At 36.5% G+C, this 10,786-nt stretch overlaps 1 protein-coding gene across 1 annotated transcript; it reads left to right on the top strand.

Annotated features, from left to right (window-relative positions):
• The first annotated feature begins 24 nt into the window (after positions 1 to 24).
• Positions 25 to 4,832, top strand: LOC135141834 (BOS complex subunit NOMO1). Its single transcript, XM_064073348.1, has 13 exons — positions 25 to 631; positions 683 to 782; positions 832 to 960; positions 1,008 to 1,162; positions 1,323 to 1,485; positions 1,577 to 1,813; positions 1,860 to 2,028; positions 2,082 to 2,340; positions 2,392 to 2,582; positions 2,650 to 2,828; positions 2,895 to 3,611; positions 3,658 to 3,851; positions 3,902 to 4,832. Exons 1-13 carry the CDS (start codon positions 498 to 500, stop codon positions 4,773 to 4,775), a joined length of 3,501 nt encoding a protein of 1,166 aa, XP_063929418.1. The 5' UTR covers positions 25 to 497; the 3' UTR covers positions 4,776 to 4,832.
• Positions 4,833 to 10,786: the final 5,954 nt, after the last annotated feature.

Below are 10,786 nucleotides of genomic sequence, written 5' to 3'. Positions count from 1 at the left end.
ACTAAGTACAAATGTGATAAAAATGCCTATTGCTAGGTGATCTCAAATATGCACTTAACTTTGTTAAGGTCATGACTTTCGGCGACACTTACCCAAATCTGAAGACTAACTTCGTGTTGATATCTTTGACATTAAGAACGTATTGAGTAACAGGTTTAAATTTATTTCTTATCACAAACGAGTTCACCCATGACCTGAAACTCCATGCACCTAACTGCCTAGTTTCACATGGACGTGTGACTAATCAGCTGAAACAATAAACAATTAGTTAACAAATATTAACTACAACTAATCCGTATCAAATGACTTGCTAATGACGTCTTTGTTCGAAAACTTTACGACTTTGGAGGTTCGACACCTTTGAAATTTATACGCGAACCGCCAACCAGCGCGCCAACTATAAAACGAAATACACTAAATTTAGTTACAATTCTCGAAAAGGCTACGTCTTGTCAAAGTGGTGAATGCATACTTTAAATTAAACAGAATCGTCAAAAATGAATGAAATATATGTAATTTTGTTTATTTTAATTAATATTGTAACAAAGGTAACGTCGGAGAATATTTTGGGGTGCGGAGGTTTCGTCAAAAGTCACGTTCCCATCGATTTTTCTAAAGTAGAAGTAAAACTGTGAGTATCCATTGTGAGAAGATCCAAAAATTTCGATATTGTGGCTTCCAGATTAACAAAACAAGGAATTCTGAAAGATAAAATTAACTGTGCTCCTAATAATGGCTATTACTTCGTCCCGTTGTACGATAAAGGAGAATACATTTTGGAGGTTAGGTCAACGTCACTTGTTGAGTTTTGTTTATTCATTGTTGTTCTAGTTGGAGCCGCCACCCGGCTGGAGTTTTACCCCTACAAGAGTGGATTTAGTAGTTGATGGTGTGTCCGACTTATGCAGTCAAGGAAAAGATATAGATTTCAATTTTAAAGGTTTTGGAATAACCGGCCAGGTATTCCACTAAAAAGTTACTTCAAATATACACAGATGTCATTATAGGTTGAAAGTTTAGGCACTAACGTCGGCCCTGACGGTATTGAAGTCGAACTAAAATCAGGCGCAGAAGTTAGAAAAACCATTACCAGTATAGGTGGAAGCTTCTTTTTCACACCAGTGTATCCTGGCAATTATGTCGTTCGAATATCTAATTCCAAGTACATATTTTCGGTAGTCAGATGATCACCTTTTTATCAGATTGGTGATGTCACATTTTAAAAATGAGATCAAATGTCACTTGACCCAATGCTAATTTGATGAAAATGTTTTATAGTCTGACCATTTTAATAAAAAACTGATCATGACGTCATATTGTAGGTGGAAAGTATGGAAAGATAGTGTTAATGTAGTTGTAGCAGAGGGGAATACCGAGTTACCCGCCAAAAGTCTGATAATTCAAGGTTATGATGTTACTGGTGTTGTTAAAGATGAAGGGGAACCTATTAAAGATGCCACTATTGTTCTATTTGCGGAGAAGCCTGTTAGTATTTAGATTTTTTTACAATTTTATTTTGGTGTCACATAACCAATAAATTTGAAACACGCAGATTTCATCCTGGAATATGTTTTAGAATAATGATATTCGTGTTTATGGGTGTGATACCACTCCTTTGTCTGGTTTGAAAACCAACAACAAGCCTATATGTCATGTTAAAACAAACGACCAAGGAGTTTTTACTTTCGGGGCCGTACCATTTGGAAAATATTTTATTGCGCCATATTACAACGAACAAAACATTTATTACCAACCGAATTCGCTACCGTTCACTGTTGAACACAACAGTGTCAAATTGAAAGAGAGTTTTGAGGTTTGTGAAAGCGTGCGCAAAACTAGATCTAACAATTTCTTTTTAGATCATTGGTTTTAATATAAATGGGCGTGTCTTAAAATCCCTAAATGGAAAGCCACTAGCTCATGCCAAAATCTACCTAAATGGTAAACATATAACGCAAACTAACAACGATGGTGGTTACAAACTTGAAAAACTTAAGGCGGGTACTTACACTCTACAAGCAGCTGCAGGTAACCTAAAAATAGTGTGATAAATATGTGCATTTGTCTGTCTTCTTTGTCAGAGGGCTTTCTCTTCAAAGAAGTCGCAGTGAAGATGAATCCAAATAGCAAAATCCCGGACTTGATGCCAATGGCTTACCAAATTTGCGGTTCCGTAGTTAGCGATAAATCACAAACTATTACTTTTTCGCAAATAGGGAGCACGAAAGTAGTTACAACGTTGTCAGACATGAATTCGGGTCAGTTTTGCGAATATTTAACTCCTGGAAAATACCACGTGCAGGTTGTGGTTGACAGTGCTGATTCACAAAAAGGAATGCAGTAAGGCGCGAACTTCACCCACATTTGACAGTTAAATATCTTCGTTTTAAGATTCTTCCCCAAAGTTCAGAGTATCGAAGTGGACTCGGAACAAACCGGCACTATAATTTTTTCACAATTAAAAGCCACAGTCTCTGGGAAAATCAAATGTATCCATAAAAACGACTGCATCGGTTTGAAGGTTATTTTAAAACCGACTAGCGAATCATCGGAAAGGAATGAAGTGATTATAAACATTTTAGGTAAGTTACGTTACGTGATTGGTCATTGTTTTATCGGAGTTTGCGCACTAATTTTATTCGTTCACAGATGATTCTTACAAAATTTCGGACATCTATCCCGGAATTTACGAAATAACATTAAGCGATAACAAGCTTTGTTGGAAAACTAATAAACAAGTGGTGAATATCAACAACATTAATGTTGAAGTACCGACTTTTGTACAGTCGGGTTATTCGGTCGTTTTTGTGTCGTCGCATAACACACAGGTAATAAATCGTGATTGGTTGATACAAGTTGATGACGTAGTTCTAATTTCTGGCCTACTTTTCCAGGTGTCGTATAAAAACGCAGTCGACCAAAAAGAAAACACAATAAAAATAAATAAAGGAAAACTGCCATATTGTTTAGGTAAATCTGGCAGTTATACTTTCCAAATTAGTAGTTGCCACAGCTACGAATCGAATGTTATAACTTACAGTACGGATGCTCCAGTCAACGAGATATTTCTAAATGCTCAGAAACATACAGTCACTCTTACTATTGAAACGGACAAAAAACATGGTGATGTGACTGCAACTATTAATATAGATGGTGTTAAAAATCCAACACCACCACTACCTTTTGTTAATAATGGTTATGAAATTCAGTTGTTACTCAGTCCCAGTGAAACCGCGGTCATTGTCCCACAGTCCGATATCCTATATTTTACCCCTCCAATTTTATCAATCAATGGAAACACTGACTGTGATAACTTGGGTTCGAAATTTAAAGCAGTCTTAGGAGTTGTCTTCCAAGGTAAAATTATTCCACCTCTTCCCGGCGTCTTAGTAACCGTAGAGACCGAAAACTCTGACACTTTAATGGCGGAAACAGACGAAAATGGCGTTTACAAATTTCCACCTTTAGATAAAAGCAAAGCTTACAAAATTGCGGCCAAAAAAGATTCATATGTTCTTGTAGGACCCAACAATGATGGAGATTTTCTCGCACAAAAGTTAGCAGAGATTGTTATAGAAGTTGTAGATAAAAATGACAAGGCGCCATTACAGGTAATTATGGAGTTCAATAAACACGACTAGAATAAATGAGTTTCAGGGCGCCCTTTTGTCATTATCGGGTGGCGATAGCTATAGAAGCAATCTACAAACAAACGAAAATGGAAAAATTACTTTCCACTCCTTGAGTCCGGGAGAATATTTTCTACGACCGATGATGAAGGAATACAGTTTTGAACCAACGTCAAAAATAATTACAGTTAATGAAGGCCAAACTGTCAACGTTCAGTTGACGTAAAACTCTATATTTGTATATTCTTTAGTATATATGTTGTTCATTTTAGCGGTAAAAGAGTGGCCTATAGTGCTTACGGTCAAGTAACCTCGCTTAACGGCGAACCCGAAGAAAATATAGTTGTTGTTGCCCAAGGTATAAGTAACTGTAGCCACTTCTCCGAAGAATCGACTTCCGAAATTTATGGACAATTTCGAATCCGGGGTCTGCAGCCCTACTGTTCTTACGATGTCACAGTTAGAAACACTATTGCCGGAAAATACGCTATTGAAAGAAGTGTTCCTAAAGTAATCCACTTGGAAAAAGTAAACCAAGACGTCAACGGTTTACAACTCGTGATATTCCGGCCTGTGTCTCACATGGATTTGCTAGTGAAAGTCTATGCAAAGAACCCTGAACATTATAAAAGTTTGCGGCTCAAGGTTATATGTGAGTCGTCTTCGTCTGGTATAGTTTATACAGGAAGGGTGGATACGTCATCAGTCGCTATTACACCCGACTACAATCAAGGGGTGTTAATCCACATTCCACCGCTACCACTAGATGGGAGAACATACTCTGTTCACTTAGAGTCAAACTTAAACAATAAACTTGAACCCGAGCCGCAGATATTTGTGGCCAACTCCTCATTTAAGTATGTAGAACTGGACTTCATTGTAAAAAGTAGCATGGTTGAACAGGATATCAAACGAACGTCAGTTTGGACTCTTGTTCTGATCTTTGCTATTATGTTTGCAGTGTATAATATAGATAAAGTTAGCTACTTCCTCAAGGAAATGTTGGGAGGTTATGTTACCGATTTTCTAAGTTCAGCGACTAAGAAGTCTCCCACGAGTGACTACCCTGGGGACAACGATGATATAGATCAGATTGTACAAAGCATTAATGCCGTGAAAAGAAAACCAAAACCGAAGAAATTGTAAAGTTGTCCATTTTGTTGATTGTAAATGTGAAATTATTTAATAAATGTTTGTTATATACTCAAATATTTTGAATTTAACGCTAGTCTTAGATGGTGTATTAAAAGCACTTGACAAAGTTTTGCACGATTTTTTCCCCGGCAGAAACAACATATGCAGAAAATTACGTGTTTTAGTACAAACTGTGGCCATGCGTTTTTCAAAAATATGGTTTTCGTCTTTTTGAAACTATTTTGAATTCAAATATCACAGACTTCTGTAGATTTGCCGCTACAATTTAAAAGAAACCTATAGTAATCCGAATTTAAGTTGTACTGGGCGACCATAGAGGTCGCTAAAATTTACACCATGATTTCGTTTTACGACAATATCACGCTTACAATTCAAGTTAGTCTCTAACTCAGGATTTCAGACTGAGACTCTGTGTGAAAAACGAATCACATTGTGAACGAACGAAGAATGATTTAACAAATGAATGTCACGCGCTCTCACTTTCTGAAATAAATTAAATTCTCTCTTTATTTTTGTGTCTCGGTGTAATAAGTCGAGCAGGCTGAGCTCGTTAGGTATTCACTTCGCTCATCTTAATATCTATTTCAATTACGCAGGGAATAAAAGTTGCAATTTTCCTTCGTCACTCCAGAACTCTTTGTAAAGTATGTACGTTTCAATCAGTCCCTCATTTTTATTGCAAGCGCAACTAAAGAAGAGAGGAGCAGAGGAAGTTCGTTTATGAAGGACGGGTCTGGTACGAATGACTGCAACTTAACAAAGCAAATTGGATATCTTCTCGGAAAACTGCGTTCAGAATTTAAAAGGAATATTCACCTCTCGCTCCGACACTTCTGACATGACATGTTTATCGGACTGACAATTCGGAAGATAACATAGCTTCCAACAAAAATAAAAGTGACGGGGGACTTAACGTACTCACGGAACATCGTTTTTCCAATCATTATGTATTACGCCACTGATGATAAAACGCGCTTTGATAAAACATTTTCTTATCTCTCTACGCACACTGAAGAAAAAAAAGATCTGTTTTAGGAAGGGCTGTATTATTGAACGCGGGATCTCATGTGGTCCTTCCATTAGAAAATCTTACTGTGAGTTTCCGCCCGTCCTAAATAAATAATGTTTTCTGAAAGCACCTACGTTCGCAAATTCAAAGTATTTACCTACTTATTTCTGTTTTGTAGCTTTAAATGTGTGTAAATATGGTGCGTCAGGTTGTGTTTCAAACAATTTGCAGCGGAAGTCGCCTGATCGGAGATATTTTAACACAAAAACATTCATCAAAAATTCCGTCCATACTTTGAAACTAGGTAATGAAAATATAAATTTTGTTAGCTGGTAGTAGCTCGCTACGCTCGCATGTTTTCCTGTTTACTCGCGCGTGCCACTTACTTGAAAATTGGTAGGTATTACTTCGTTAGCCGTGGTTTGTTTTCGAAATATGCCTCAAATTCGCTCGATACGTTACTGCGAATAAGCTGATCCGTCAATATTTTCATCAAAATTACACCGCCATTTGTTTGTTTGCCAGCAAAAAATAAATATATCAGTGATTCAGCGGGATTAACTGTGGATGCAGAGACCAGAAACCTGTGTGTTTTCCGCTCAAGATCAACCCAAAGCTGACACGTCATGTTTTTTGAAAACATTAACAGAGAGGGAAAAATAAAAGAATGCGTTGTTTAATCTTAAGCTTTATTTGTGGCGTGCTGTCGTATTAGCACGTTAGAAAAAATTTGAATTGTCAGTGCGACGTTCTTACGACTCGTTAACTACATGCGTTGACAACGTTATTAAGTTTTCACGAATAGCTCTTTACCGGAATATTTTTTTGATGTTTTACGTGACCTTGATGTGGCACACAATGGCGGTTGATTCTGGATTTCGTAATGGATTTTACTTAATGTAAAACAAGGTAGGTGCATGGAGAGTTCAAATCTCTAAAGCATCGTAAAAATATTGCGATATTTTAATGTGGCCGTACTAAATATTTACGTTAATTAGTTTTAAAATTGGTTGCTTGGAAATTGACATACACCTGTTGACCTAATTAGTTTCACTAAATTAGTTTATTATTTCATTCGTAATGTGAATTGTGTGGATGAGTGTTTTGGTAATTCTAAACCTTCCTTAAGATGTCAAACTGAACAAGGATTAATTTTCATTATATTATTATTCTCTCACGGACTGAACGAAAATTTCAGGCTGTCGTTTCCGTCTGTCTGTCTGTCTGTCTGTTGGTGATTTTATTACACAATCTCCGGAACTACTGGGTCGATTTTGGATCTACTTTAATATTACCCGTTAAGATTTGAATAAATAAAACGTGTTTATCCTCCTCGAGAAACTGACTAATATCTGAAGTTACAAACACAATTTTGTTTCACTAGCTTCTCCAAAGGGATGAGATTTAATGTTCCAAGATTGAATACGCGTTATATTGTAGCATTTAACATTCCTATCCCGAGGACGAATATGCTTAAAGGAGCAAGAATGTCTCCCGAGAAGAAGGAATAATATAAGGACATTTTTTGACAGAATGTAGTTTATTTTAATTTAGTTGCAATTTTTTATCTACATTTTCAAAATTAGTTTAGTTTTGTAATAGGTAGGAACGTTATGAGCAAATGAAAGTTTGCTTATTAGGAGCAAGAATGTCTCCCGCGAGAAGAAGAAATTATATCAAGACATTTTTGACAGAATGTAGTTTATTTTCATTTAGTTGCACTTTTTACTTAAGTATAGTCAACGAGTCCATCGGATGAATGTCCACTTTTATATTTTCTTGACGTTTCATGGACCCTAGAGTACGAAAAAAGTAGTCTCCCGTTTCTGTCTGTCTGTCTGTCTGCCTGTCTGGTGTCTATCCATTTTTATTTGACACGTAATCTCCGAAACTGTTGGACCCATTGTTGTCAAATTTTCTATGTATGTTAGAAATATCATGTAGATGGTTAAACGCTAACCAAAATTTGTCTAATCATCCCCACCAACAATTTGATGACGTCATTTCAAAAAATTCTAAGGTTATTTGATTTAACTGTTACACAACAATATAGTCCTAAAAGTGTGGTGTACGAATCCGCTTTGAGTTTTTCCCTAACCGTCCAAAAGGTGAGAATACGCCCCTCTTTATTTAAAAATGTAAAACCTTCTCGGGTGCGCCAAATATATATTTTTTAAGAATGTGAAACCTTCTCGGGGGTCCCAATTGTCTTTTTTTTTAATGTAAAACCTTCTCGGGGGCGCCAAATATATTTTTGTAAGAATGTGAAACCTTCTCGGGGCTCCTAACTGTCATTTTCAGTAGTACTGTGGTGGCACAATAATAACTGGATAAGCGAAGTAAAGATAAGCCGCTCTGTAGCCTAGTGGTCAAGGCACCCGCCCGGCAAATGGGAGATTTTTTATTAATGTAAAACCTTCTCGGTGGCGCCAATTGGTTTTTTTAGATTGTGAAACCTTGTCGGGGGTCTCAAGTGCCTTTTTTTAAAATGTAAAACCTTCTCGGGGGCACCTAATGTCTTTTTTAAGAATGTGAAACCTTTTCGAAGGCCCCAAATATATTTTTTTAAGAATGTGAAACCTTCTCGAGGGTCCCAACTGTCTTTTTTAAAAATGTAAAACCTTCTCGGGGGCGCCAAATATATATTTTTTAAGAATGTGAAACCTTCTCGAGGGTCCCAACTGTCTTTTTTAAAAATGTAAAACCTTCTCGGGGGCGCCAAAAATATATTTTTTAAGAATATGAAACCTTCTCGGGGGTCCAAACTGTCTTTTTTAAAAATGTAAAACCTTCTCGGGGCGCCAAATATATATTTTTTAAGAATGTGAAACCTTCTCGGGGGTCCCAATTGTCTTTTTTTTAATGTAAAACCTTCTCGGGGACGCCAAATATATTTTTGTAAGAATGTGAAACCTTCTCGGGGCTCCCAACTGTCATTTTTAAAAAATGTAAAACCTTCTCAGGGGCGCCAGCTGTCATTTTTAAAAATGTAAAACCTTCTTGAGGGCGCCAAATATTTTTTTAAGAATGAGAAACCTTGTAGGGGGTACCAAATGTCTTTTTTCTTACTGTGAAACCTTCTCGGGAGCCCCAAATGTTTTTTTATGAATATGAAACTTTCTCGGAGGTCCCAAATGTCATTTTTAAAAATGTAAACCTTCTCGGGAGCGTCAAATGTCTTTTGTAAGAATGTGAGATCTTCCCGGGGGCTCCAAATTTCTTTTTTTAACAATGTGAAACCTTCTCGGGGGTCCCAATTGTCATTTTTTTTTGTTACATTCAGGAAGTATTGTAATCGAGTCCGACTCTCTACTTTTACGTTTTATCGACCTTTCATGACCCCCCACCCAGAGTATGAAGAAATAGGTCTCTCGTTTCCACCTGTCTGTCCGTCTGTCTGCCGTCCCGGATTTTTATTAGACACATAATCTCCCAAAGTATTGGACCGATTGTTGTCAAATTTTGTATTTATATTGCACATAGTAATTGAGCTTTAAATTGTATGAAATAACACATGCAGTTTATAATTCCGTATTGAGTTTTTACGGGAAACGTCCAGATTTTTGGAAAAAAATCAAAATAATCATCAAGATGTATTTGCTCATACCCCCTAAAAAATAATGACATCAGTTCAAAAGTTTGCCGAATAAATCCTATCTAAAATGTACAAAATATGATGAGTCTGTACTTGGGGGGGGGGGGGGGGGCGTAGTACTGTGGTGGCACTCTGCCGCTCTGTAGCCTAGTGGTCAAGGCACCCGCCCGGTAAATGGGAGATTTTTTATTAATGTAAAACCTTCTCGGTGGCGCCAATTGGTTTTTTTACTTCTCGGGGGTCTCAAGTGCCTTTTTTTAAAATGTAAAACCTTCTCGGGGGCACCAAATGTCTTTTTTAAGAATGTGAAACCTTCTCGAAGGCCCCAAATATATTTTTTAAGAATGTGAAACCTTCTCGGGGGTCCCAACTGTCTTTTTTAAAAATGTAAAACCTTCTCGGGGGCGCCAAATATATATGTTTTCAAGAATTTTAAACCTCCTCGGGGGTTCCAACTGTCATTGTTAAAAATGTAAAACCTTGTCAGGGGCACCAGCTATCATTTTTAAAAATGTAAAACCTTATTTTTTTAGAATGTGAAATTGTACAATAAAACATCTGAAGTATTTCCTTAGTTAAAATTCTCTTTAAAATGTATAAAATAACATTCATTTATACGTGTGGTTTACTACTACTCATTTGTTTGATCGTTTATGCTTCAGGGGCGAGGGAGTTTTGTTCAGATAACCGCAGTCCAATGTTTTATGTTCGTGTTTACTAAAAAGTGATAAAACCATATTTAAATAGAGAAATTAGAAAAGTTAACCTCAACTTTTTAGTGGCAAACCTAAACCGAGTTTTATATTGGTGTGGACGATCACGTGCCGTACATAAAAGAGAGAATTTATTGTTTCTGTCCTGTAACATCTTTGTAGAATGTAAGCTTTACGATGATGGGACTTAAAGATTAACATACTTGAATAAAAGCCATCTGATAATACTATAAATCATAATAAATACAAAACGAGAATTAGGGCAAACTTTTGTCATATTAAATGAATGACGCACAAAGGTAAACTCATTAATTTCCATGATTAATAAGTATCTAATTAGTTTTTATTATTCGTTCATGAGTATAATTTATTATACCAAAATGCAGTAGCTTTTATGAGAAGATAATAAAAATAATAACTTTTTCCATATGTTACAATAATTAAAAACCATATGCCACCTAATTGCCGTTTTATTAACTTCAAATATCGAAGTATTATACCAAAATAATCAATCCAGCCATAAAACGTGAAATAAATTGTGCAGAATACAGAAATAAAACTCGCAGGGTGGATCCCTCCCCAATCAATGAGGGAGTTTCTCCAAAAAGAGAAGCTCGAATTGAATTTGGCACGTTTTAAACCTCAACTCTTAACGATCCTTGCCACAATAGAAGCTGTTCCGAAA

The sequence above is a fragment of the Zophobas morio genome, unplaced genomic scaffold (genome assembly GCF_036711695.1).
Source record: "Zophobas morio isolate AGI-343-1 ecotype UQ-CSIRO unplaced genomic scaffold, CSIRO_AGI_Zmor_V1 ptg000044l, whole genome shotgun sequence".
Taxonomy (NCBI): Eukaryota; Metazoa; Arthropoda; class Insecta; order Coleoptera; family Tenebrionidae; genus Zophobas; species Zophobas morio.
The sequence above is the reverse complement of the archived record's forward strand: the minus strand, read 5'-3'. Positions and strand labels throughout refer to the sequence as shown.

What these genes read in the sequence shown, in the direction of transcription:
- LOC135141834 (XM_064073348.1), top strand. Translation starts at nt 498, where the DNA reads ATGAATGAAATATATGTAATTTTGTTTATTTTAATTAATATTGTAACA. An exon ending in GATTCACAAAAAGGAATGCA is followed by an intron (nt 2,341 to 2,391) that starts GTAAGGCGCGAA and finishes CTTCGTTTTAAG; the next exon opens with ATTCTTCCCCAAAGTTCAGA. An exon ending in ATGACAAGGCGCCATTACAG is followed by an intron (nt 3,612 to 3,657) that starts GTAATTATGGAG and finishes AATGAGTTTCAG; the next exon opens with GGCGCCCTTTTGTCATTATC.